General features: G+C 48.8%; 1 protein-coding gene across 1 annotated transcript; it reads right to left on the bottom strand.

Moving 5' to 3' along the window:
- Positions 1-1,816: 1,816 nt before the first annotated feature.
- Positions 1,817-25,656, bottom strand: DUSP10 (dual specificity phosphatase 10). The gene is made up of 4 exons (XM_014951233.1): positions 25,577-25,656; positions 22,773-23,603; positions 6,454-6,831; positions 1,817-3,510 (listed from the first exon to the last, which is right to left on the bottom strand). The coding sequence occupies exons 2-4, from the start codon at positions 23,557-23,559 to the stop codon at positions 3,245-3,247; spliced, it is 1,431 nt and encodes a 476-aa protein (XP_014806719.1). The 5' UTR covers positions 23,560-23,603; positions 25,577-25,656; the 3' UTR covers positions 1,817-3,244.
- Between the last annotated feature and the right edge of the window lie 1,846 nt (positions 25,657-27,502).

The following is a 27,502-nucleotide window of genomic DNA, read 5'->3' as shown; positions in this document are numbered from 1 at the left end:
GTGGCTCACCATGTGGTAGAGCTCCCAGCTTGCAAACAGCATCTGGATTCACCACCCGAAGCGGTGCTGGCTCCCAATGCCCTGCCTGGCTTTGCAGGTTGGGCCCTAGGGACGTGTTCCCTAGACCCGGGCCTTGAGGGCAACGTCTCAGACCCAGCACCCCAAGACCCCCAAAGGGAGACAGGGGAACCCAGTTACGAGGCAATTTCCCAGGACAGGACCTGTTCCAGGGTACCTCGCACCCCAGCACACAACGCCCAGCAGGGAAATCAGGCCCCGTCCTTGCTGGTGCCCGCACGTGCACCAAAGGCTATGGAATGATCTTCCCAGTTTCTCTTCTAACCACATCCCACCTCAGGGAGGCTGGGAGCGTGCCACAGCCAGCAGTAAGAGCAGGGGATCCAGCCTTAATTCTGACCTAGAACTCTGAAACCCTCTCTGGAAGTTTCTGTGGCAGAGCAACACCAATACCTGAGTGCTCAGCCTCCTTTGTGGCTGTGGCTCCCACCCCTTCAGCCTTATTTCCCCTCTTAGAAAGGAGGGCAAATCTCCTTTTTTTCCTGGCTAGGAGCACGTGCTGCTCAGAGAGGGGCTTCCTACCCATAGACAAACACATATTTGCACATATCAGCACCAGAAAAGGAGAAACCTCCACCACACAGGGACACCGGCAGGGCCCCCCAAACGCAAGGACTTACCTGGCTAAGCATGATCCTGATCCAGGGCAGTGGAGGCTGAGCCAGAGAGGAGTCCACAAGCCACATCCATGTGGCAGCCCCTCAGGAGAGCTGTGTCCCCTACTGAGGAACCCCTTCCCCAACACAGCACCACCACCACGGGCTGCAAAGACCAGCTTCTCAGCCATGCTGCTGCTTCCCTGGCAAGAGACAAAGAGGTTTTCTGGTCTCCTCCCAAATGACCTGCACCTGTGGCTCATAGAGAACACCTGGGAGAGGCTGAGCCCAATCAGGAGGAGAGGGGGGACAGGAGGGAGACCATCCCTGCTGAAGGACCTTCTTCCTCCTGGAGCACCAGGGCTCCCAACTGGCCCATGGTGACATCTCTGTCCAGCCACCCTCTCCTTAGCTCCCAGGAGCGGCCACAGGTGCCCAGGTTTGGCCACCTGGGCAACGCCAACTGCCAAGGACGTCCCAGCAATGGGATTGATATTGATGGTAGAAAAGAAAAAATAAAAAAATTAGTAATAAAAAAAATCAATTCCAGTAGAAAAATAATTTAATAAAGGGATAAGTTTCAAGAAAATATCTGTATAGTAACAACATTTTAAGTAAAATGTCCACAAAAATATACATGTCTAATGTGATTATACAGAAGTTTTCCAACAGGTCCTGTTTTCAACTTGGTTCAGTCCATCTAAGAAATGCCTTCCCTGCCACCGGACTCCCCAGCATATACCAGTTTGCACAACAGAAATATGAGAAATGTTTCCTGTCTCATCTTAAGCTCATACAAATAAACTTTAGAGTTGGTAACAGTCCAGAAGAGATCAGGTTATCATCATTAAAAAAAAAAAAAAAAAGGGAAAATACAAACAAAGCAAGCAAAAAGTCAGCCACCTAAGGGACACTGCCGGGCAGAAGTATCAGCCCTACAACACACACCACGCTCAACACTGACACAGCTGGAAAAGGAGGGGGATGAAGGAAAGATGGGCAAGAGAGAGGGGAAAATCCCGAGAGGAGAATTCCCAGGAATCCTGGAACGGCTAAAGGAGCAGAGAGGCCAGGGAAAAGCACACAAGCGACCCACGTATTTCTAGAAACCAGACGATTTTGTAACATAGAAGATAAGCTAATTGGAGGAAGATGAAAAGGAATCAGTGGAGAATGTTTATTTCTTATTTTTCCAGATCATTACTGAGCTGCAGAAATAAGAGGTCTGTCCCAAAAAGCCCTCACCAATGGTGCTAATTCAGCTGAACAGCTCCAAAACCCATGTACTTCCAGGAAAGAAAAATCTGGTTACAGAAACTAAAGGACGTGAGAGTACAGTAAAAAAATAAAGAAAACATGTTCCACCAGCAGAGGACGGGAACGAAACACTGAGAAGATGCCAAACAAGAGATATCAGCTGTCAAAGGGAGATATACACCGAAACAAAAAACCAAAACAAATAACACAACAGAAACCCACCCCACAGAAAGAAAATGGAAAATTGCTAAAGAAATAAAAGGTCACACATTTTCCAAAAAATTTTTTGTTTTATAATCAAATTTTTTTTTACATAGACAACTGAAACACACCAGTATTTTGTGCGAAAAATATTTTTAAATAAACTTTGCTCGTTCTCCATTTTTGTACATTCTGATATACATATGTAACAAGGTTTATGGCACTGTAACCAGGATCAAAATCATATAAAGGAACGAAGTAATTGCTCTCATTTATCCTTTCTGAACCAAGCCGGCTGCCGTTGCACTATTAGACTTTAAAAATTATTATCTTATTATTAGTGGGCAGCCAACTCTAATTGGTTTGAACACTCAAAACAAATCCTAAATTATTATTGCACAAGAAGCCAGTGAAGGCATATGGCATAGAATGATCAAAGTCCCTTACTGTTAAAACCTTACACCCAAAAATAGAAAAATAGAACTGGAACATGAAGCACGCCAAATAAACTTTTTTTTCTTCTTCTTCTTTAGTTTGAGTCAGGAGTGTGAAAAGTGCCTTACAGACTTTTTAAGCTGCTCCAGATTCCTTTGCATCAGTGTGAGCGTTTTGCCAGGTTATCTTTAGCAAAGCCTCTGCAGAACCAAGGCCTTTATGTCTCAGGGAGGTTTTCTTCCTGCTTTGTTTTGGCTGTTTGTGTTTCGTCTTCAACTTAGGTTTCTTCAGTCTATGAACCTGCACAGACTACTTAGCCATAAACTCTACAAGTAGCTGGAGAGGAGGGGAAAAATAACAAGAAAAAAAAAAGCCCAATATTTCTTCTTCTTCTTGTTTTGATTTTTAAAAGTACTGCTTTTTCTCTGAAGCCTCCCTGTTCTGCCAGCATCTGGGAAGGAAATCACCACAGCATCCCAAACACGGCAAAGTTCTTGGATCTCTTTTAAAAAACCTTTCCTTACAGAAAAAAAAAAAACAAAAAGAAGGTTTTTATTCACAAAAGGTTTGCCACAACCTCCCCCCTGCCCCCTTGAAAGCTAAAAAGAAACACCCACAGCCCACCCGTCACTGCCCCGTATCAGCTGAAGAACAGGTTACTCCTCGCAGCTTCGCCGTCACACGACAGTCTCTACGCCGATGAGCTTTGGTGTGAGGATTCGCGGTGTAACACCGTTGTTTAGGTCTTCTTCGAACTCCAGTAACTGCCCCATAAAGTTAAGGTTGGGGGAAATGATTGGTCGTTTGCCTTTTACAAATTTGTAGGCATCCGTCATGGTCATGCGCGTGTGCTTCATTAAGTAGGCGATAACTATGGTGGCAGACCGGGAGACACCAGCCTGGCAGTGGATGAGGAGACCTTTTCCACACTGATGAGCTTCCTCTGGAAATGAGAAAGACAGAGGAAAGTAAGATTTTTGCACGTTTGTAAATTAGAAAAACCTCAGCGCAACTAAGAGTAACTAGATGTGAAATGTCCCTTCAATTCGATCACAAGCACTGCAGCATCTCCTCCTTCTCCCTTCCAGTCCATCTCCCTCCGGGGTTTCAGAGTTAGTGACTAGGAAACACACAGGCCAGTCTAACGCTGAAGATCTTCAGGTTCACTTGCATCTTTTCATTAGATGAGCTGCACATCAAGATGTGCTGCTGGTGCGTGCTGCCAGGGAGAGTCTACTGAGGAGATGGAGGTCCAGGACAAGGCAGCTTGGGCTCCATCTCCACCTCATACCCCTGCATCATGGGGGCATCTCAACCTCCCTGACCTTCAAAGCAGGACATGACCTCTTCAAAAACAGGAATTTTCAGATTCAGCTCCTAACAATACATCTGTTTCAAAGGCCTGTTCTTTGAGGCTTTTACAAAGCTACTTTGCTGTGGTGTCTCTACAGAAACTGGAGCTGTTTGTAACTTGGCAAGACTTCAGCTTTAAGAGACCTCAAATTCTGATTCCTCATCTGCTGCAGATCAAGCTCTGTGTGATCTGAGTCACCTTCAGCACTGTGAAAAGGACATTCGGCATCCCTGTCACACCCACGCTCTCCCAAGATACATCACTTAGAGGGACACAACCTGGGAAGTCTTTAGGGAGGACAGAGCTTCTGGAACCACCTGCTAATATGACATAAGAAAGAGGAGAGTCACTACCATCCCATCTTCATCTCCCACAGCTTGCTTTTTAAACAGCAGATAAAACTTCAATATGTCACACTTCAATGTACTTTTTTGTTTGTTTTAATCCACAGGAGGAGCATGAATTCAGCTTGAAAGTTTTGGCACGAATCCAACCCCACCAAGGGTATGGTCCATCGTAGCCCACATGTCCAACCTATATGTGAAAGCACACGTGAAGCCACATTCCCTCCAGTCATTTTTGCCAGTTAGTATTTCAGAAAGCTAAAACACTCTTAACGCATTTTGACACACTTCCCCAGAGAGTTCTTGATGATTTCACTTCCTATGGCTTTAGCCTTAGCTAAACCTGGGTTTGGCTGTGGTTTTTTCAAGATATATTTAAAGAAACACAGGCCGATGACTTGCTGCTTAAACATTTCCAAATCTTCTCAAATGCAATTTAAAGTTTACTCTGAGGAAGGGAAAACTTTGACTAGTTACTTCCCCAGCTGGCTAAACCTGCTATGGAGAAGGTCTCCCAACGGAGAAATATTTGTTTATTAAAAACAAAGACTGATCCTCAAGCTGTAATTATTATAAAGTAAAATCGGTTTTGAAACACCTTCTAGATCTTTTCAGAGCAAGGCTGCTTTCTCTGCCCTTGGTAAAGCCATAAGCCAAACACTATCTTTTAGTGGTTTTGAGAGCTCTAATCCTGCAGTCTGTAGGGATGCTGGCACAGAAATCTCCTCACACCCCCAAGGCCCCAACGGAGCTTTGCAGTTTCTTGATGTAAGCTCAGCCTATTGCATCTTGCCATCTCATAGAATTTAAAGTTTAAGGTTTTATTGGATTTCTTGACCCAGCTTTTCTTCCTAAAGGATAAAAGAAAGGTTCTCTCGCTGCTGCCCTCTGACAGGGCTCTCACCAGTGTGCCCAGGTGGACAAGAAGGCCACCAGCGTTCTGGCCTGTATCAGGAATAGTGTGGTAAGTAGGACTAGGGGAGTGACTCTCCCAATGCCCAGTGGAGATGTAGAGAAAAGGAGACCCCTTCTTGCTCTCTACAACTCCCTGAAAGGAGAGTGTAGCCAGGGTGGTGTGGGATCAGTCTCTTCTCCCAAGGAACAGGCAATGAGACAAGGAAACGGCCTCAAGTTGCATCAGGGGAGGTTTAGGATGGATATTAGGAAAAGTTTCTTCACTGAAAAGGTTGTGAAACATTAGAACAGGCTGCCCAGGGAAGTGGTGGAGTCTCCATCCCTGGAGGTATATAAAAGCTGGGCAGACAAGGTGCTGAAGGACATGGGTTAGTGGTGGTTTGGGTAGCGTTGGGTTGATGGTTGGACTTGATCTGACAGGTCGCTTCAAGCCTCAACAGTTCTATGATTCTATGGTTCTATTCACTCTGCTGCAAAAGCTGTGTCCACAGGGACATACAGAGGGGCAAAGAAAGGTCCCCAAAAGCTTTTGTTATCAACCACATGCTGATGTCCTCACTGACCAGCCCTGCTTGAAGAGGTGATCTGGCTTTGGCCTAGATGACTAAACAGAGCTGTACACACCCCTAAACCCAGCTGAGGGTTGTGCAGTGTGGATCACAGTGAGGTTCAGAGCAACATTGTTGGGTCATTCCTTCAGCAACCTCTCCAACAAGCTGCCTGGCTGTGGTGAGCTCTCTCCCACAGCCTACAGGGTTTAGAGGCTTATTAATAAAACTTTTCATCACAATCTACTCATCCACACATACACGCTGAAGTTATAAACATAATGGTAGAACAAGCGAGGTAGGAAAGTTGGTCAGTTTTCTCAGGAAATTAAGTTAGGGAGGACTAAGCCCTCACTAAGAACAGTTACTGTGAAAGATGGGCTAGAAGCCACTGTGGAAATGCAAAATTCCAAAGGAATGCAAAGGACTCAAGAAGAGGGGGTGACAAAAGTCTCAGTTTTCCAGGGTTCCCTAAATTCAGAAGCCTGGAGGCAGGCATCACTATCAATAGATAAAAACCGTACCCCCAGGCTACTTAAGTAGATGTGCCAGAGATGAGGAGGAGTAGAAACATGAGGTGCTCAGCATTTCTGACAACCTAAACAAAATTAATATGACCTAACACAGTCTCCAGGGCAGTTCACGAAGCATGACATTCACTACAGATTCTTTTAACAGGTGAAAACAAAACCAAAACAGGAGCATTTCTAGCCAAGGGTAATTACCAATGAACTCAAAAGCCTCTTCAAAATACTGCCTGAGATTCTGCTTGTTGCTGTCGGTGGCTGGGAGCCTCTTGTAGTTGAACAAGCCTTTCTCGTAATGGTAGAGGGGCAGGTGGGTGGTCACGTTGATGACGTAGCCGATGTTCATCCTCTGCATTTTCTCCAAGTCCTGAGCATCGTGCTCGTTTCCAAGGAAGAGGAAGGGCAGGATGGGGGTGAGCTCAGCGTTCTCTATGTCTGGCGTGGTGGGGATGGACTGAGGTAGCGTGGGGGGCACGGCGGACGCGCCGCCCCCTCCTCCCCCCTCCGGGCACTCTTGCAGCTGGAGGGAGTTATCGCAGAGGTTTTCGTGGTTCTGCTTGAAACCGCTGAGTCCTCCTGGGAAGAGAGACCGAGCAGATGATTGCGTTAGACATTCTGGGCTCAGCAACACTTTGGACACCCCTTTCTTCGGAACACGTGCTGAGGCCACCAGGGCTGGAGCTGGCTCTGTTGTTCCCACCACCGTCGGGGTGACAGTGACTGGGGATGGCTGCCAACACCAAGGATGGCATGGCTCAGGAGCATGTATTGTCCACCCCTCCATGAGGCCTACAAGCCTGCCTCTGTGCAACACAGGGGCTGCCTCACCTACAAGCCCGTGGGAGGGGGGAAAATACAAAAGGCACTTTTCCAAGAAGGATAACATCTCCAAAACTATAAGCAGACAGGCAAGCAGCATACCAGAGCAGGGTGGTGAGCCAGCTGGGACAGTCTTTTCTTCTGTCCACAGCAGGGCATCCCCCCACCCAACACCCCCAAGGACGGGCAGGGGGGCACAGCTCCTGCCAGCACCATTCTGGGGAAGGGTACGCACGTCTTTGTGCGGCCAAAGGAAAGAAAACTCGTAGCCCAACAGCAACTGAGGTGCTCGCTTAACATGTGGCAAACAGCTCTCCTTTTTCTGCCCTGGTTGCCTGAAAATATCTAGTAAGAGTTATTTTTAGGACGTTAATATGGATTGGGAAACGGATTCAAGGGGGGAGGGAGAAGTTACTTTTTTGGCTCGTGCCTCCCCTGGCTCTACCGCACGTCTCGCTGGCTTTGTCAAGCAGCATTTTTCCCCTTTTTTTAATTTTTTTTCTTTTTCTTTTTTCCCCCTCCAGGAGAGCAGCTCCACAGAAGTGGAGCGAGAAAAGCAGACCTTCTTTCTACACCTCCTTGGGCAATGACATCAGCCCCGGGCTCCCCACCTGCCCGGTCTCCATAGCGATGGCACAAAGCACACAATGACATCAGCCGGCATGACATCAGCTCTTTGAGCGCAAACAATACAAGAACAACTACTTTGTGTAAGGCCTTTGGCTGATGTAATGCAAACAGGTGGCTCCCCCGAAAAGAAAAAGGCGGAAAGAGGAGAAATGCAAAGATATATTTCCCCCCCCCCCAGCCTCGCCCTCAAAAGCCCACGTTCGTGTGGTAGCGGGATACTCGGAGTCACACACCGCATCCAGACGGGGCAAGTCCTCAGACTCAATTGCACTTTGTTAAAGGCAAGCCAAAAAGACAAAAAAAAAAAAAAAAGAGCCAACCCAGGAGGGGGGAGAGCGATGCTGAAGTTACTAGAAAGAGCTAAGCTCGCCAAAATAAATTCTGAGTGTCACCACCCCAGTAATGCTATTTAAAAAAGAAAAAAAAAAAAGGAGGCTATTTGTCTTTTCTATGCTCTTTCCCAGTGATCTAGCGAAGGAAGATTTTAAAGCAGAGCAAAACACGCTGTCTCACAGGCTCTGGATCTGACACAGCAAAGAGCTTCAATGCCCACGTCTTGAGTGCTGCAGCTCCAAACCTCCCCACGCCTGCCCATGAGGTGGCACCCACCCAGGGACCATCTCCATGTTCTGTGCAATGACCACGAGGTGCCTAGACCAGGCCACAGCCACCTGAGCCCTTCTAATACAAGTGCCCTTTTTAATGTCCAGGCTTCTGTCCTTCACATGCTGCTGGTCACTCATTTCCCCAGGAATCCTTGAATTGCCCACAAAACGCAGAGTATTTCCCCCACCTCAAAAGCAGGCTCATCTTCAGCTGTTTACAGGACACAGAGCTAACAGATCTGCCTTAAAGATCTCTACTCACAAAGCTGTTGTAACAGGGGAGCAGGACAGAAGGAAGAAAGAGGACAAAAAACCAAGCTCACTGCTGGTCTTGACAGGGTCTGAAAAGTCTTCTCAGACCACGCAAGATGACAAACAAGACTATGGCCCCCAAGCTGAAGATGTCTGAAGCCTCATCCAACCCGACAGTCCCAGCCTAGAGCCTGGGATAAGCCCTACCCCACACTCCCATCCTTCTGCACAGGCAAGCAACCCATTCTGCTTAAACATTGCCACTTAAGCAATAACCAGAGCATGCTGAGATTCCCAAAAAAAACTCTGAAATATAAGCTGCTTCACTGACTCCAGAGCCAACGCTCATCTTCCACCTCTCCTGCCGCCTTCTGGTTGATGCAGGAGTCCATCACTTCATCCCTCAGCTGAGGACACACTGATGGTGTGGCAGACACCGTCCTGCTTCACCAGCTGCCTTGTAAGACCCAGCAGAGCTGGAGAGCCCAGAGCAAGCTTTCCTCACCACCCACATCTATGGTCTCCTTCTGGGGCCTCCGCTCGCTCTGTTGGCCAGAAGACATTATCACTCGTTACCAACTCTTCCTCAGTGCTATGTTCACTTGGATCCAGCAAATGAGAACAGGGAAGAGAGAAGAGACCATGCCCTGCTGAGAGCGAGAGGTACAGGGCAATCCCCACCACTGCAGCAGGAGCATCAGGCCAAAGGATGGCAAAGCCATCCCAAATATGCCATGTGGAAGATGCCCAAACAAGTGGAGTAGCCAAACATACAACAGCCTTACCCACAACTTCCTTCCCAACATCCACCAGTAGAGAGGTCACCTTTCCTAGTGTCAGTCAGTCCACATCCCCCTCTCCTTGTTCTCCTCCCTCAAGTGGCTTGGGAGTTAAAATCCATTCAAGCAATATTTAAAGCACCATATCCAGGCACTCTCAAAGATCCCTGAAACAATACATTGCTGGGGAGAGGATTAATAAGCTGAACTGGCTCAGACACGTGAGCAAGGGAGAACTCCACAAGAACACTGGTCCCCAGAAAGGATGCAGTGAGATGCAGTCACAGAGGGGAGCTGAACTCCAAAAATCAGCAGCAGGAGTTTAGCTTGGATCTGCACTGCCACGTGCATCCCACGGGTCCCAAAACAGGATCCAGGCACCTCATGAGCATTGTTTCTTTAATCCACTCCCTACACACCATCCTTGTTGATTTATGAGGCACCAGGGTAACTTCAGTGGAGCTCACACATGCACAACGCCCAAGCTTTTCAAAAGTTTACGAGACTACTTCCCAAAAGGTTAGACCAGTCAAAAGAGTCAAACTCCAGATCACAAGGAAACTCAAGGCACAAATGCAGACACTCCACTCGTGGCTGTAACAGAAGCTGTTTGTGACTGAAGTCGCTCAAGCCTTCCCAAGCCTGGAACACAGAAACAGCGTTATGGAGGGCACTACCAGGGAGCCTGGGGAGAAGCAAAACCTGGCATAAACCTCATTGGCACAAGAGTAAGCCATATTTTAAAAGCAACTTTTCAGCTGCTATTTCCAATATGCAAAAAGCCTTCATCACATATAGGCAGCCTAAGCAGAGAGGCAATATAATATATCCAAGCAGGAAAGACCACCAGCATGCACAGCTCTGCGGTTTGAAGTCCAGACTCAGCTGTGTAACCGCCTTCAACACCACACCAAAACGCCAGCAGGCAGATAAGCCACCAGTGTTCATTTGTAAAGAACATGATGTTTGTGACCTGTCTTTTCTAGCTTTAAACACACCACGGAGCTTTAATAACCAAAGCACAGCAAAAAGCCGTTTTGACACAGCCCATGCATGGATGTGGAAGGTATCTCAAGGGGCTTTTGTGCACCCTCTGCTCCAAAAGGGTTAATGAGCAGACCTTTGCAGGGGCTGAACCTATCTAAATGCAGGTGAAGAAGGGTATGCAGGAATGCCCAGGAAACCCACCATATTTCTTCCATAAGGAAAGGAATCACTGAAGCAGTACCCTTCATGGTAGATGGCCCTGCCTGCTACCTAGTGAAAGACAGAGGACTGAGGGCTCTTGGTCACCACTGATGTGAGGAGTCAGAAATGTCTGCAGTTATCACGGCATGAGATACCCCACCATCCTGCCCTGCCAGGACAGTTAGTGAGCAACAACAGACTTTGGATTGCCCAGGACCTCAAAACTTTTAGAAGTTTCAAGTCAGCACTGTACAAGCTCCAGCTACTCATACTCATTTGTCCAAGTTCTCCACAGCCATTTGCCCATAAATATCTCACGTAAAGCTTCTCAAACAACCTGCTGAGGCCAAGCAGCACGCAGGAGCAGCTGCACACACATCTCCTGGCTCTGAAGCCACCCGGGAACCCGGGGCTCACACCAGGGCTACAAGGCCAGGTGAGAGCAGCTGGGCAGGAGGCAGAGCTACTCTGAACAAATAAAATAAAATAATAAAAATAATAAAAAAGACAAGTAGCACGGTGAAATATGGCATCTGTCATTTGCCATCAGGAGAGGGCAAATACGATGCAAAACAGGCACAGGAGGTATGGCAGGAACCAGGCAACCAGCTTTTACAAGGGACCATGACCTTGCAATAGAAACAATCTTCAAAGAAAGCAAGACAAATAAACCTCACCTGCACATATTTTATACAAGGTGGGTTTTTTTTATTTAAGATAAAATTAAGAATTAAAGCACAAGGAGTGCAGTAACACCTGCCTGCCTTCTCTGTGTCACCTCTGGCACCTCTTTCACCCATCCCTGCTGCTCCATGGCTGTGAGACAAGATACAAACTGGGATGTGGGTTTACAACATGCTTTGGTAGATATGCAATACGTTCCCTGTCTGGAAACTGACTCTTACCCCACAGCAATGAGAGTAAGTGCCCTTGTTCCCTCTATAGCGAGGGAGCTTATAGAGAGGCAGTTGCCACGAAACACCCTCACCATAAAGCAATACCTTTGCATTACCTCATGGCTATGGCCATGCTTTGTTCTGAGCGAGGCAGGTACTGGGTGTTCCCGCGACCATTACAAACAGGAACATATTTTTATACATGACAGACTGCAGATGCAGGATCCACATTTAGACAGAACACGTGGTCCTGAGAGACAAACAGACCTTTTATAAAGCTTTCAAAGCTGTCCAGGCGGATTTCTGGATCTGCTCATCCTCGATTACAATACCACAAAGCCATCTCAAAAAAAAAAAAAAACAAAAATCAAAACCACACACATGAGCATATGCAACAGGAGCAGGAATCCCAGGGCACTGTGAAGCATCAGCAGAAGAGGAGCTCGGTCTGTGACTTCTCCTCCTCTTGAGCTGCTGGGCTTTCACAGGGGGGGGCAGAGGAGAATTTGGCCATAGCAGGGTTGTGACCACCAAAAGCTTCACCCGCTCCGGAACAAAGCCAAGTTTTCAAACACTCACTCAGCATGTGCCCTGGCAGTGCCGACACGGCAAACCCAGCCCCTGCGGCTGCCTCCCAGCGCGTCCCAGGTCGAAATGTTACAGTGAGCATTTGGGGTGCAGGATGCAGATATTCAGACAATTGGTGCCTCTCTGTTTAAGATTACGCTTTGAATTTGTGCAAGTACAGCCTGTTCCTTTAAACCTGTGACCTCATTTATTTACATTACTGCAGAAAAGCACTGCCAGAAGCAACAGCTAATGACAGTCTCATGTATTTTTCCACTAAGACAACAATTAAACTGCTCCTGTGTTATTAATGAACAGATGACTTTGTGTCAAGTTGATTTCCAAGTGCGGGATGCCTCAAGGTTAAGCAAACGTGACTCCAGAATGTAAAAATAGAGGCTGGGTACTGCCAGCTGCTTCACCCTCTTGCACCCCTTCCTTCCCCAGCTGGGCAGGAGGGCTGGGTCCCCAGGGCCACCCCAGGGCCATGCTGGGTCCCCAGGGCCACCCCAAGGCCAAGGCTGTCTGAGCCTGTTTGGAGGCAGTGGCTTGTCCCCAGGTCACAGGTATATGGTAGAATTAAAATTGCTTTCCTACGCCAGGGGAACCAGTGAGCTCCAGTACGGAGGCACCCTGAGGGACACTGCTCCCCCTCCAACACAGGCTCTCTTCTTCTTCAGGCAAATCCATCACAGCCTGCTTGCTTCCACCAAAGAAAGAGGAGCTGTACAGGCTGAGGCAGAACTCAGCCAGCATAGGCCAAATCCACTCCACATGAGGACCAACCACCCAGGCCACCTCCTCACACCACCCACCAACACAGCCACCTCCGTAGCAGTTTATGGCTGTGCATAAAGGATCTTGGTATCTGGGCCATCACCAAACCAAAGGCCCACCACCTTATGTCCAACACCACCAGATGACACGGAAAGAGTAAAGGCAGGAGAAAAGCACCTCACTCTCCATATTTCTTCTACAATACTTCCTCAGCCTCAAGCAGAGGTAGGTCCACTGGGTACCAAAGGCACTGGCAGGGAAGGCATGGATGCACCACGGGCACATCCACAGAGCATGAGAGGTAGAACCACGTGTAGTGGAAGATCTAGGAGGAGGAAATAAATCCATCCTTTTACAACCTAAGTATCTACATTTACCTAAACAACCCACATTGATTTTGGACAACAGGGAGACAAAGGCTGAAGGTTTTTCTACTTCTATTACTACTACCACAACTTTCTGGTCTTTTTACACTTTTCTGGTCCTGCCAGTGTACTTCTCACCTGTCCGCAGAAGGTTGAAAAGACCCATCGCTGGGTTTCTTTCCCTGTTGCCCACATGGCATTCAGCATCAGCCTTGCTGCAAAAGATTAAGCTTTAAACAAACATAAAACAAGGAAAAGTAAACATAGTTCACAAAGAACAGCTTCCACCTCGATACAGTCAGTCTAATCTAGTCTCTCCCTCTGATCGAGCTGCCAATGACACTTCAGAAAAAAGAAAAAAAAAGGCAAAACCCCGCATTCCGGAGAACTTGCAAGGTCAGGTTTTTTTCCATGTAGGAACTATCCTGAGAGGTTGATTTGTACACAAATTCCGGCCTAGAGGAGTTACAAGCACATCCTTGACACAACCGCTTTGAGGTCCCTTTAGAAGTCAAGGGTGCGACACTGGAAAAAGAGGAAAGGTTTCCCCTTAGCATCAAGACATGCGTGCGCAGATTTGCATGTTCTTTCCAATGACATCTCGATAAGGCTCATGCTGCTTTGCCACAGTACATCCTCTCATCTACTTTTATTCTGTACTTTGCCACCAGGCTCAGCAGTCTTAAACTTTTTTTTTTCCCCTTGGACCCTAAGTTTTGGGCCCAGGCCACCCACACAAGTCCCATGTGCCCCTTCCACACCTTACCATCTTTTCCAAGAGATGCCACTAACTTCTGGGCTACTCACCAGCCTGGCCAGAAGCCACTGTGAATACTTCTGGACCACATCTCTGAATTCACAACAGTGGTTCCAGCTTGTCACTGGAATTACTCCTATGCTGGGTGAGCACAGAGTCTACCCATTTGAAAGGGGAAAAAATAAAATAAAATGAGTATTCACAGGAAAATAAACCATACATGACAGCATCCTCCAAAGTGCCACTGGGGAACAGTCAGGAAGGTGAACGAGGAGAAGGCCTGCTCTCAGTTTTGATACAAGGATTAAGCTGTACAAGAATGCAATTAGAAACAAGACAAGAAACCTCACATCCCAAACACACTGTGGTGATGATTCTGCAGCCACAGACAAGGATTGGACCTACCCTCCCTGGAGGGCAAGCGTTTATAGCAGAAACTCAAAATTAGACACATTACAACCTCTCATAGCAAAAGTATGTGTTCCCGTGGGGATGTAGGCTAACATGAAGTCCAATTAAATAATCACTGGAAATGTCAGCGTAAACCCTGAAGGAATACATACTTCTACTGTGAAACGCTCCCACTGGAAATCATATTAACAAAAAGGTCATCAAGAAATGCTAGAGCTATGTACAAAGGAGGCAGGGGAAGTGAGGGGGGAGGGAACAGAAACTATTTTAATGCAATAAAGATACCACAAATGGTTTTATATTGACAAAGAGCTACAAGTCTGTTTTCACAGACAGAGGTAGAGCAGACCATATTTGTCCCAAACACCAGGTTTTATTTGCTTTAGTTTTTAACCCGTTACCCATTATCTCCCTGCTTGTCACCAGGTGCATCCTTAAGCCCCAGGCCTGGAGACAGCTGGTGGGACCGCAGAAGGGCACAGAGCAGGGAGAGGGCTTCAGCTCAGCACATCTGAAGGGAGCAGGGTCCCAGCGCCGAGTCAGACGTCTGTAATCCTCCCTGCGTAGGAGTGGACATCGCTGTTTAATTCCCGTGTTTTAGAGAACACTGACATTTCCATGGTGCAGCCATCCACTTGTTCACTTTACCCTTTTAAGGGCAACCTCTCCAAGACAGCCTCTTTCTAACGAGAGAGCAGGCTGCTGTGTTTCTCCCAAGGATGAACACAGGCTCTTTCCCAGTCCAAACCACTGCTCCTCCACACCAGAAACACCAGCAACATTTGTAAGAATACAAAAGGAAAAAAAAAAAGAAAAGGTGCTGATATTTGGGAGTGCCATCCATTCCTGCTGGATCTAAACTCTTTTTAAAGTGATTTCTATTCTTCTGACTAGAAATACTACTACTACTACTACCTGGCTCTGATTTGACACTTCCCAGCAAGGTATTTCAATGCACTTAAAGAAAACTCAGAAAATAAAGGGTGCTGTCTTGACATATTCCAATTCCACTCTGCCCAAAAATAAAAGCAGTGAGCTACTGGAACTAGCACGGTGCCAGCCAGCCCCTGCTCTGACATAGACTGCAGCACCAACACTTATATCCCAGTCCTAATGGTCAGGGGGTAAAAGAGAGACCCTAGAAACCCCAAAGGGCAAGGGAAAGTTGACCCAGCTTGCATCCATGTACTCCAAAGTCAAGGCAACATGGAAGGGGGGAAAAAGAACATCTTTACAGAATCCAGAGCTCAATGAGGAATCTCTTCAGCCAGATCAAAACCAAGCTGAGTCTCCAACCCCTAAGCTTATTCTTAGTTTTCATCAACCAAACAGATAAACCCCCTTTACCTTAGCAGAGACCATGAAGAATTAGAGCCCATCACTGACACAGTACAGGTCAACTGTTCAAACAGCAGCTTTTGCTTTAAAACATTACTGGCCAGCTGCTTACATAAGGCTTAATATCACACTCTGACATAATAATAAACTGGAGACAAGCAATATGACTGATATGACAGAAGCTTGCAAGTTACATACTATTTTCCAAATCTCTTTAAGCCATTAAAAAAACCCAACCAAACAACAAACATAAGTAACTCATGTGTGGACAAGGAGTAACATTTGTTGCTCTTATTATTACCTTTAATTAGAGGAAGTTCTTCTCTGTGGTGGTGAATTAAGTGGGAATTAACCTGAGCATGCTATAGACTTTTTAAAGCCAGAGCATAGTAAGAGTTGGAACCAATGTGTTCACATGACTTTACCAATTATTTTTTTTTTAATAAAAATAACCTGCTCACCCAAGCAGAGAAAGACATGAAAACGACCCTTGAATTTTTTAAAGAACAAAACTCCCCTAGAGGCAAATCAGCGCCCACAGTTTATCACTTTAGCAAAGACATAACTGTTAAGGGAGGAGAGGAGGAGGGTGCTTACGAGCCTTTCTCCAACTTTCTGCCAGAGGCGCTTCTGTGTTGTTCCAGGGCAGCGCTGCGACAGTGGGTGAACCTGGGTGAGCCACACTCAGTGCTGATGGCAATTAGAGAGGTGAGCTCAGTGCAGTGCCCAGGACAGAAAGAGAAAACCCAGACCAATTAAAATCACTTGTCCAAGGCCTCCCTGTGTGCTTAGTGACAGAGCAGGACAATGACCATTGCACACCTTGGTCAGAGCTCCCCCAGCCCTGCGACTGCCCTGCTATCCAGGCACAGTGTTATCCCTCTGGCCAAATCACCCCCTTTCTGCCCCACACAGAAGAGACACTTATTTCTGTCTCCCCCCTCCTCTCCTTCAAGGACCAAAATGCTGGTGCAGATCCAGAACTAAGGCACAGAACACCTTTTGGAGGGACATGTGCTGCTGGGGAACCAACAGGTTCCACAGCAGGGGAGGACACACCAAAACTAGCCTCCAGTGGGCTGAGATGCTTTCAGACATGAGGTTGCCTTAATTATAGATATTAATTGAAGCAAAGAGTTTCCTGTACTAAAGAGTCACAAGGCATAAAAAAAACCCCAAACCCTGGAGCTTCACCACTGAAGCTACTGGAGCATCAATCGTTCCCCCCCCACACAAACCACAGCAAGCACCCCAGGGCTTTCTGGCTGCAGAAATAACCCCCTGAACCCCTCCAAGGCTCCTGCTCAGAGTGGCCCTCACTCTGCCGGGAAAGGTGACATCCATGACATCCACAGCTCTCCTTTAAGTCCCTGCTTACCAAACGCTGTTGTAATAACAAGAACCTCAAAAAAAAGTTTAACTTTCACAGTACAGAGGTGTTTAAAAACCACTGAAGACAGATTCAGGTGAGCTCCTAGAAACACAGCTCCAGGCAAACAAGTGCTCGTGATAATTCAGGTCAGCCTTGTGATTTCCATAGCCAGCAATCTCCCAGGCCCACCAGAGACTTCCCAACAAGGCCAAGGATCCACACATAATCTTATCTCATACACAAGGGGACAATGCATTAGGTCATCTTCAGAGATTACCATAATCTATTTCTTTGAACAGCGTGACTTCTATAGCCTTGCAAGCCCACGCTGAATATTTGAGAAATATTTCCCTCCCCGTGGGCTGCTGAACATGTGAAACAGACAAATTTTAAAACTGTGTGTAATGCTGTTCCTATTTATGGCATTTCTTCACTTCAGAGTTGCTTGCAGAAATTAAAAAAAAATAATTATAATGTGGCTTTTCACAAAAGAAGAGTCATAGCCTAAAGACAAATGGCTGATCCCCCACTTCAAATGCACTGTAAAGCCAAGGTAATTCACCAAAAACTTTTGCGCTCCAAAGTGTAGTAAAAACCATCTGCTGCTACTTTGGAAGGAAAACAACTCATATGTAGATCCTCAAAAAAAAAAAAAAAAAGGGGGGGGGGGGGGGGGATCTAACTGTATTAGTTAACATGCAGTTACCACTCAAAGCTACTCCTCCACCCCCAGCCTCTCAAAAAGTCTGTGCTCACCTTTAACAAAAAGCCAGAAGACCCATCAGCAAAGCAACTCTATGAAGATTTTACTAGTAGTCTCACCTCCAGCAGGTTCAGGGCAGCACACAAAGCATTCAGCTCATTATAACCCAACATCTACCTACCAGGATCATAGCAGGAGATGTCCCTCCCAGTTTAAACAGAGCTGGGGCCAGATTTTTCTTTACAAGCATCAGAGATATTTCCCTAATGTAACAGTTTGCTTCTTGACTCTTACGAAGGTATGAGAAGCTGGAGAACTAAAATAAATAAAATAAGAAAATTAAGTGTCCCTCCTGTTCCCCTCTTTCCAAGGCAATGTCATTGCTCTCTTCCCCTCCAGGACAACTAAAAACATGATGGGCACTGTGCAAGCCACACTGTGACCTCTCAGATGCCATCAACTGGGAGGAAACACTATGCTTTCCATCACTGTTGAATAGGCAAAGCTTAGAGGTTCACTCCTCCGCAGAAGCATCCCCTCAAAGCACAGAAAAGGCTGCACTCTCCAATCACACTATGGCCCCAATTTATCTAGATGCAAGAGGCACAGGCACACACAACTAATTTTCAAGTGTTATGGTCCTCCATAACTCCATATCTACTCCAGTGGAGACACATCCTTTTTTAAGCTCCAGCAACGAGAGCCTGAAAACTGAGGGTGAAATCTCAGGCCAGGCAGAGCCAGCACAAGTTTCTTCCCCAGTAACTGACAGGGCCAGATTTCCTCCACAGCACGGAGGGAACACACTTCAGTTTTAAACACATTGGACGCTTCACACACATTACTTAACACCTAAAAATACACATTTCCCTATTACAACCATGACCTAATAATTATTCAGCGGAGATCTCCGATGGAAATAAGTGCCAGGCACGCGTTCTGTTGGTCAGCTGGATTTGTTGAACATTGCGTCAAGTTTTACTCTCAAATACACTTGTGCAGAGTAATTTAATTAGGGTTTAAAGTAACAACAGCACTGTTGAATTATGTGATTAATAATTAATAACGTATTTGCATGAGATTATGACCAGGTCAAGTATTCTAAAGGCAGCTGATCGTAGTATTTTACACAAACATGGACAACATAAACCAGGTACTTATTCCTTTTATAGGTGTCTCGTTCCCTTGGCAGTTGTTTCAACTTCCCCGATAAGAGAAGGTGGTAAGAGATCCCAAGCTATTCTTAGACCATGGCAGAGAGCATGAAGTGGTCTGCTGGCAGGTCTCACACTCCCTGCTGTAACCAGAGCGAGTCACTTCATTTATTTCCCTGTTAGATGAGCAATGAAAGGATTGAAAGCCAGAGCATAAATAAGCACCTCGGACCGGGAACAAGAACAGAGAAGCAACCAGTTGTTGTCACCACTCGCCAGGTCCTCCCCACCCCCTTGCAGCCATCGGTCTACAAGGTGCAGTGAGGAAAAAGTGGATTATTCACCAAATTACACTTTGCACCTTTGAATTTGGTTATTCCCCCGCAGTCAAACACAGAAGCCTCTAAGAACTGAACACAAGACTTCAGCAGATTCCCAAGGGTCCCACAGATGGGGCTGGAAGGCAGAGGAGGAAGGGCAGGATGAAGATAACATCACCAGACACAAAGGCAACTCCTCTTGTGTGAGAATCACAGAACCATTTGGGTTGGAAGGGGCCTTTAAAGGTCATTTCATCCAACCTCCCCTGCAAGGAGCTACTGAAATGTGTTGGCAGAGATGCTTCCATTTTTCATTTTTGTTTAAGCTATAGATTTAATTTAACTTGGAAAAAGAGATGCTCAACTCCAAACCTAAACACTTCATTCTGAGAAAAATAATAATTTTTTTGTCTGAACACAAATGATTTTCCCACTACCTAGTTTTTGGTCCTCGTAACAAACTTGAGCACACAAACCCCCAAGACTCTGGGCCACTTTCACTATGAGCCAAGGCACTCGGAGGAGGAAGGGACAGGGATGCCTTGACAGTGGGTTTGCAGGACAAAAAGGGGCACAACTCCACCGAGAAGGGCTGGGGCAGCACTGCTGTGCTCCCCCTCCCCAAACTCAGCAACAGCTCTGGCCTCACATGGAAAGGACACTGGGCTCACATCACTGGCTCTTCCTCTTCTCCTTCCCCACATTAAGCAAAAAAAAAAAAAAATTAAAAAAATAAGTGCATCCCCAAAAATGTGGCCTTTAGGTTTCAGTCAGTGTGCAATACCACGGCCTAGCAGGAAGGTGTGTGGGTGCCTGGGGGAAAATGTGACTTCTTCCCATTTTGTGTACAAACAGGCTGAGCAGCACTTCCAGCCCTGGGAGAGCCCCTGTAGCAGCACTCTGAAGTACATGATTTTTTAAATTTTTTTTTTTTTTTAAGAGATAGGGGGTTTATGCCTGTCTCAAGTGCAGCTGTGTCTTGTGGGCAAAGAAATAAGCAAATCTTTGCTTCTAAAGAGGTTAAATCAAAATTATGCAAGTCTTACATTCACGACCAAAAAAAAGCTCCATGTTAGAAGAAGCAGCAAAGACAGACATGGATAGAAAGGGAGGAACAGAGGTTCTAACCTCCCCCCTGGCACAGCATATATAAAACCCCAACGCTTCCTTGCCACAGTGCTAGTTAATATATTGCTCTGCTACATTAAAAATAAATCAGGCCACCTCTTTTTAACCGGAGCCTAATAAGGTGCCCCACACATACGTTTATCTATAGCTCACCGCCTGGCCTTTGTCAACAGCACAGAGTTTCTCGGCCGCTTAAAGAGACTCGGGCACCTAAAACCCAAATGCAGGCAGGGCCACACGGCTACTAAAGCCAAAGCTGTAACCCAACCCTGGGCTTTGCCGGCTGGATTCACCCCACGAAAACGGCAAGGGGGGGGGAAGGGGGGGCTGACAGGCAGCACCAAACATGGAGACGGTGGCACCGGATCAGGGGGACATCAGCTTGGATGGCCAAGCTAGCAACCAGTGTTTGCAAACACAACACAGAAGGGATCAGATGGGCCGGCAATAAATTAGGGCTGGATTGCAGCGAGCAGGAGAAATCGCTGGAAATAACAGACGGAGGCAGAGGGGGCTCCCCAGCTACCCCCCATTTCATATCAGTGCCCAAACCCAGGAGCATCTGCACTCCAGCATGATGGAAAAAATGCTCTGACAAGTGAAACTCGGTAGCAAGCCCTTCCAGCACTGCTCCTCCAGCTCAGAAACTTAACCACAGCCTTCCTAAATGCTACTTTATCCTATGCCCAACTCCATCTGACCCCAGTTTAAGCCCCACTTCAAAGGCAGGGAGAGGAGCTAAGGTGATGGAGAGAAGCTCCTGGCTACACACCTCCCCAGGTGAGGTATGCTCTGGCCCAGTCAATCACTAAGTCCAAAAAGCAAAGGATTTCGGCTTCCTCTGTCTTCTAGCACACTGCCAGATCTGTTGGCAGAACACCCTGGGGAGGGGGTTTCTTCTAAGCAGATCTTCGAGGCAGATGATAATGTTTCTCAGAACCCAAAAACAGCCCAAGCAAACCCACAAGCGCTCAGTTAAGCCCCATGCAGCGCCCAGCCTTGGGAGGTAGGAGAAGAGGCTGCCCACAACCTGCCCTCAGGAGCCAACTACAGCCCTGCAGCTCCATCACAGCCAGGGCATCTTGCTCCAGGTACTGAAAAACTGCTAGTTTGAGGTTCACAGAAGCCTCAGTGTTTTCAGAGAAACAGAGGACAAACACCTTCAGCATCCCACCTTTCTAAGGGTAAGGAAGGCTTGCAGACTACAACCATACATCTAGTTGTAAGGGCTGTACAACAGAATGACTACTGCCAGAAACACAGGCCTTCAGCAGTAACCTCATCCTCCAAAGCACCTCCTCTCCTGAGAGGTTCAGTAAAATCATACTGGGAACCCATAGCAAGTGCAAATTAAGCCCAGCATGACCATACACTTGCTGGGAGCAAGAAGAAGGTTCAGCGCAATTTTAAGCTTCCACAAGCTACATCCACAGAGGAGTATCTCACAGGACCCTTAGCTGCTATAAAGCTCTGAAACTAAACACAGGAAAGAGGATAAACTATCGACCCAATCCATTCTCCTGCCACGTTGGGCAGAGTAAAAGTATTAAGCTGTACAGAAAAATCAAGTGAGTTAAAGACATACAGCATGAGCCAAGCAGCAAATCCTCCCATAGTTTCCTAGTGCCACAGACAGTCTCTGCCAAACATGTCCCTGGATGGCATAAAGGCCCAGGGGAAAGGAGGTTCAATCTAGAGGGCAGCATGGTTATAAACAGGAGCTACAGAGCCAAGGAAAGAAAGGGAAGTGTCCTCAGATGCTGCCCTAATTGGTGGGGCTCATTTCCCCTAGAGCATCACGGGGCAGACCAACCACCACATCAGAACAGGAGGCTTTACAGGAAAGCCATTTACACACGTAGCACGTAAACACAACACTTTCACATCACTTTTTAGACAAAGTATCTCCCTCTGTCCATTATTCTGACCGTGTACAAGCAAAACAAGGCTTGGCTGCTCCTCAGGTATTGCTAACTGGTCCATGACACAACGCCTCAGACCAAATGGCCTCCTTCATCTCTCCTTCTCCCTTCTTCTGCTCTCCCGCTGTCCATCTCCAGCACCCATGAGTTCAGCTTTATACGGACTAAAGTAAGGCTGCTAAGTAAAGGTCAGTCTGACGAGCTAAAAGAGAAGCATACCCTCCTGGACCTCTGCCCCTTGGGCTATAAATACCCCGAGCAAGCACTGGGGGAAATTCTTTGTCTGCACGGACAGACACCAGGAAGCACATTTCCTCCTCCTTCCAGTTCCCACCCTCTCCACTACCGACGGACAACAGTCAGAGAACAGCAAGCATCTCCCTGTTCATGGAAGACATTTGCTTTGCCACCGGTTACTCAAGGAACACAGGCCTTCCTAGAAATTGGAATCTCAGCCATCAGCCAAGCCAACAGCAGAAGACACCCACTACAATGCAAACCTTGAGCTTACAGGTGGGCAAATAGGAAGATTACCTTTTAGGACCAGGGGTTCCTTGCCTTCTCGCTTGAGTGACTCCAGCACTATGTGGAGCGGCTGGGAAGGCATTACTCTGCTTGGCTCATTGGTATTCTCATCATAAACTATTATTTCTTTGGAAAAGATCCTCTTGAAGGAGTCCTTGCCTTCCCGGCAGGAGATCAAGTCCAAGACGGTGATCTTGCCCTGCTGGAGCCTTCTCCGGCTGATCTTGTCGGAACAGTTAATGTGGACTGCCCCTTGGATGTGGCTCTTATTATACTCCATGAACGGCCTGCAGTCGATGATGACAGGCCCTTGGTTCTGTTGGTGGCTCTTGCTGCATTTGGTCATCTTCTTCGCCAGGTCGTTGGGGTAAATGATTTTGATGCTAGCGAGCTGCTTGGTGGTGCCCGAGATGGGGCTGCCCACGCCGCCCAGCGGGCTCAGGCTGCCGGCGTTCTCATTGCTGTTGACCATTTGGTTGGCGGGGCAGGCGGTGGAGGCTCCGGCGCTCGCTTGAGTTTGGGCCTGAGTGTCCTTGTCGTACGTTGCCACAGTGCAGCAACTGGCACTGCTGCATCCACAACTCAGGGAGCGTGCAGAGCCGTTGGATGAGGGCATATACGTGAGATTAGCAGTCTTTAGGGACACAACAGCTGCGCCGAGCAGACTGGGGTGGCTCTCGCTGGCAGAAGAAGCAGATTCAAGATAGCTAGAGTCTAAACAAAGGTTGAGATCCTGAGGTCTCACTGGCCTCGAAAGTGCCACTACTACCCTGTCGTCTAAAGGAGATGGAGGCATGAGGAGGCTGAGCACTAGCAAGTTAAGAAGAACTCAAGATCACCCTGGAAGAGAAAAAAAAAAAAAGGGGGGGGGAGAAATGGGAAGAAGAAAAAGGTTATGAAAACGCACCATGAAACCACATAAGCCTACACATAGAATCATGGAACAGTTTGGGTTGGAAGGGACCTCAAAGACCATCAAGTTCCAACCCCCTGCCATGGGCAGGGACACCTCCCACCAGACCAGGTTGCTCAAAGCCCTGTCCAACTTGGCCTTGAACCCCTCCAGGGATGGGGCAGCCACAGCTTCTCTGGGCAACCTGTTCCAGTGTCTCACCACCCTCACAGGAAAGAATTTCTTCCTGAGATCTAATCTGAATCTCCCCTCATCCAGTTTAAAACTGTTCCCCCTCACCCTATGGCTCCCCTCCCTGATCAAGAGTCCCTCCCCATCTCTCCTGGAGCCCCTTTAGGGACTGGAATGGGTTCTGAGGTCTCCCCGGAGCCTTCTCTTCTCCAGGCTGAACACCCACAACTCTCTCAGCCTGTCAGATCCAGCAACTTACTTTGTCAACACCCACTACCCACAGGTAACAACCTAACAACCTCTTCTGACAGTTACCAGCTCAGAGTAGTGCTAAAACCCCTTTTCCAGCCCCGCAGCAAATACTCCAGCTATCTGCATGCGCGCACGTGGCACGGGCTGAGCAGCTACACCCAGGAGGAGGCATTTGTCTACATGCAGATGGTGCTGAGCTATTCTGAAAACCGGGGCTGCGAGGCACGCAACTGCTAGTGACAGAGAGGCACGTCCTTTCGTCCCCCTCACCGACTGCAAGGGAAGCAGCTACCGGGCTGACTCTACTAATTGGGGAGGAAGGCAGGGGAGCTGAATGTGTCAGTGGCGATACGCAACTTTTCCAGCAAGCTACAATAAAATCAGCTTGCGAATAAGTTCTCAAAGACGGTTACAAACTCGAACACATAAAGCTAAACAAAAAATTAGCATAAAAGAAGACAATTAGGTTCTTAAGATCTTTAAGCACGTGCCTTGCACCTCCATCCCCCTATGTGAAAGGGGTGAATCCAGTCCCCGTTAAGCCCCCAAGGCCGGGAAGGCTGCTGTTCTCCAGCAGTACTTCTCCCAGCACATTTCACACCTTCTAGAAAGAGGGGTCCCCTCCGCCCCAGCCAAGGTCACAGCCTGCCCAACCCTGGGCTGGCCATTTGCTAAGAGACACCATGTAGGATTAGGGAAAAAAGAAAACAATAAAAAAAAAAACCCAACAAAAAAACCAAACCACACAAACCCCTTTCCCATTGAGAGGGAAAGAAAAGGAGAGCAAATCAAGCTCAAAGAGCCCTGTCGGTGCCTCCTCTTCCCCAGCAACTTCGTGAACAGCTGCGGCTCCCGCTGAAAAACGCATCCCCAACGGCAACTTCACCAACTCCGCCAAATCCCCCCAAAAACCCAGGCAGCGCCGGCAGCACGGCATCGCCTCCCCCAGCCAGCTCCGGGCCGGGCCCGCGGGCAAGCGGCACCGAGATGCTCCGTCCCGAAGAGCCAGCCCTCCTCCTCCCGGGGCCGGGGCCGCTGCCGTGCGTGTCGCCTGCCCCGCAGCAAACCCCGCCGGAGCCAGGCGAGATGTCGCTGCCGGCGGCGGTCCCGGGGCCAAGCGGAGCGGCCCGGGAGGTTTCCCCGCCCGCTCTCCCCAAACCTCCCCTCGCCCCTTCGGCTGTTTAGAAAAACGACTAACAAGCCCCGCGCGTCTTCGCCTGAGGTAATTAAAACCCCAAATAATCAAATAAACGAGGGAGATGCCTCTGTTCCTCCCGTCAGGGAGAGTGAGGGGGAAAAAAAGCCGCGAGAAGCGGGACGTTAAAGTTTTACCCCCGAGCGCAGGGAGCGGGGGCCGGGCCGTTGCTCCCCTCCGCCGCAGCCCTGCCCGGGGCTCCCGCAGCCCCCGCGTCCCGGGAAAGCTCGCCTCGGCACCGCGCACCGCTCCGCGCCCTCTCCTCCCCCCTCCCGCACTCACCGGCGCGGCGCGTTCCGGCCCGGTGCGGTGCGTCGCGGCCCCGCGCGGCCGCCGTTGCCTCTCGCGCCCGCTGCCCCGCGCGCCGCCCAGCCCCGCTGCCCCGCGCGCGCCGCCCGCACCATCCTCGTTACTTTCTCTTTTGGCTACCGCGTAAATGTACGGCGCGGGAGGGGCGGGGCAGGCGGCGACGGGCGGGCACGACGGCCAATGGCAAAGCGGCGGGGGCGGGGCCGGAGGCGGTGCCGAGCTGGAGAGCGGCGGGGCGGTGATGTCATCGGCAGCCAATGGGGAGGGCGCGGTGCCAGCCCCGGGGCAGCAGCTGCTCCCCGTTGACAGGCGGAGGAGCGTTCCCCCCCCATTCCCATCCCCGTCCCGCCGCAGCGCCCCCTGCAGGACGGGCTGCGCGCAGGCGGCCCCGGTACCGGCGCTGCGGGAGGGAGGGGAGGAAAGCACCGCACCGTTTCCACCGGCGGAGACGGGAAGGGCCTGCCAGGCCGCCCACCCACCGACTGGCCGCCATCCACGTTGGGCAGGGAGACCAAAGTCCCCCCCAGTCCCGAGGTTTGGGGCGGCGGGGTCTCTCTCTCTGTGTTAAAGGATGGACCCAGTTGCTCCGCGTTGGGCACCACCCCATCCTCCTCCCGCAAAGATCAGGGGTTCTTGGGAGTCCCACGGGGCTCTCCCCGGGGAAAAAGGAAAGCCATACTGTCCCGAGGACAAGGTTCTAGGGACCAGTTAGGAGGACAAGTATGAATCCCTTCCGTCCTTTCCATCCAACCTGGGCACGGGGTGAGATAACGAGCTCTCGCCCTCTCTAGAAGGCAAAAGGTGAGAATTGATTTTCAAGCCGGACGGATCCACCGGTCACACACTGGGAGGGAAGCTGGCAGCAGCGGGAGATTCTCACACCCCTTCCTTCCCCCGAAATCCATTCAAGCATCTCCTGGTTCAGCGACCAACTCTCGTCATGTCTCATCAATCCACCATGGCAAACGTGGAGTCGCCAGAATGGTGTATCCCCCCGGCACGTCCTCCCCGATGGAGGGAAGGCTGGGGAGCTTCACCCACAGCTGGGAATGAGAACCCTTCAAGCCAGAGCAGGAAGGGCAAGGTTAAAGCAGATAAGGTGTTCTCAGTGTGACAACGCTGAACCTAAAGTAGCCCCCAAAGATTTTGGTGCTGGGGTGATCATGGAGAATGGGATTTTCAATCTGCGACTACCGATCAAAGCAGGAAAATTACCAAAACCAGTTTAAAATGCAGTAATATCAGCATTCAGCGATTTAGAGTAAAAAAAAAAACAACCAATGGAAACAGGTAGCAAGGTTTCAGAAGCCAGTGAGACACCCCTGTGTCTTTTTCATGTTCTCTACTCCCCTTTGGCCACGGCTCGCGTTGGTTGGCACCAGGTTCGCTGCAGAAGGGGGGTTAGCTCATGCTCCCCTAAAAACTGCCCTTTCAAGTCACACTTGGGCCTGGGGAAGGAGTCCCCCATGGGCTTGTGCTCAACTCGCCTGAAATGGTCCTTCCAACCAGGGAAACTGGAAATGGTGTTTCTGTGTTTGGGCATCACAGAATCACAGAATGGTTGGAAGGGACTTAAAGATCACCAAGTTCCACTTGACACCTCCCACCGGAGCCGGTAGCTCCAAGCCCCGTCCAGCCTGGCCTGGAACACCTCCAGGGATGAGGCAGCCCCAGCTTCTCTGGGCAACCTAGGCCAGGGTCTCATCACCCTCAAAGTGGAAATCCTCCCAGAGCAAGACACTTGGAATCACCGAATTAGCCATCTTTTCTTTCTGACCGAGTTTCTCAGTACTAACAACATGAACCGAGGCAATGTCTCGTGACTTATGGAGGAGCTCACCTGGCAGAAGAACCGTGAAGAGCTTACCCACAGCGAGCACTGCTCCCTCCTGAAGGGAA

The sequence above is a fragment of the Calidris pugnax genome, unplaced genomic scaffold, assembly GCF_001431845.1.
Source record: "Calidris pugnax isolate Ruff unplaced genomic scaffold, ASM143184v1 scaffold24, whole genome shotgun sequence".
Lineage (NCBI taxonomy): Eukaryota > Metazoa > Chordata > Aves > Charadriiformes > Scolopacidae > Calidris > Calidris pugnax.
The sequence above is the reverse complement of the archived record's forward strand: the minus strand, read 5'-3'. Positions and strand labels throughout refer to the sequence as shown.

Bases quoted from the DNA above. Each gene is read 5' to 3' on its own strand.
- DUSP10 (XM_014951233.1), bottom strand. From the start codon at position 23,559: ATGCCTCCATCTCCTTTAGACGACAGGGTAGTAGTGGCACTTTCGAGG. The intron at 6,832-22,772 runs GTAATCTTCCTA...CTCTCTTCCCAG, and splicing joins GGAACCCCTGGTCCTAAAAG to GAGGACTCAGCGGTTTCAAG. The intron at 3,511-6,453 runs GTAATTACCCTT...TCTCATTTCCAG, and splicing joins AGAGGCTTTTGAGTTCATTG to AGGAAGCTCATCAGTGTGGA.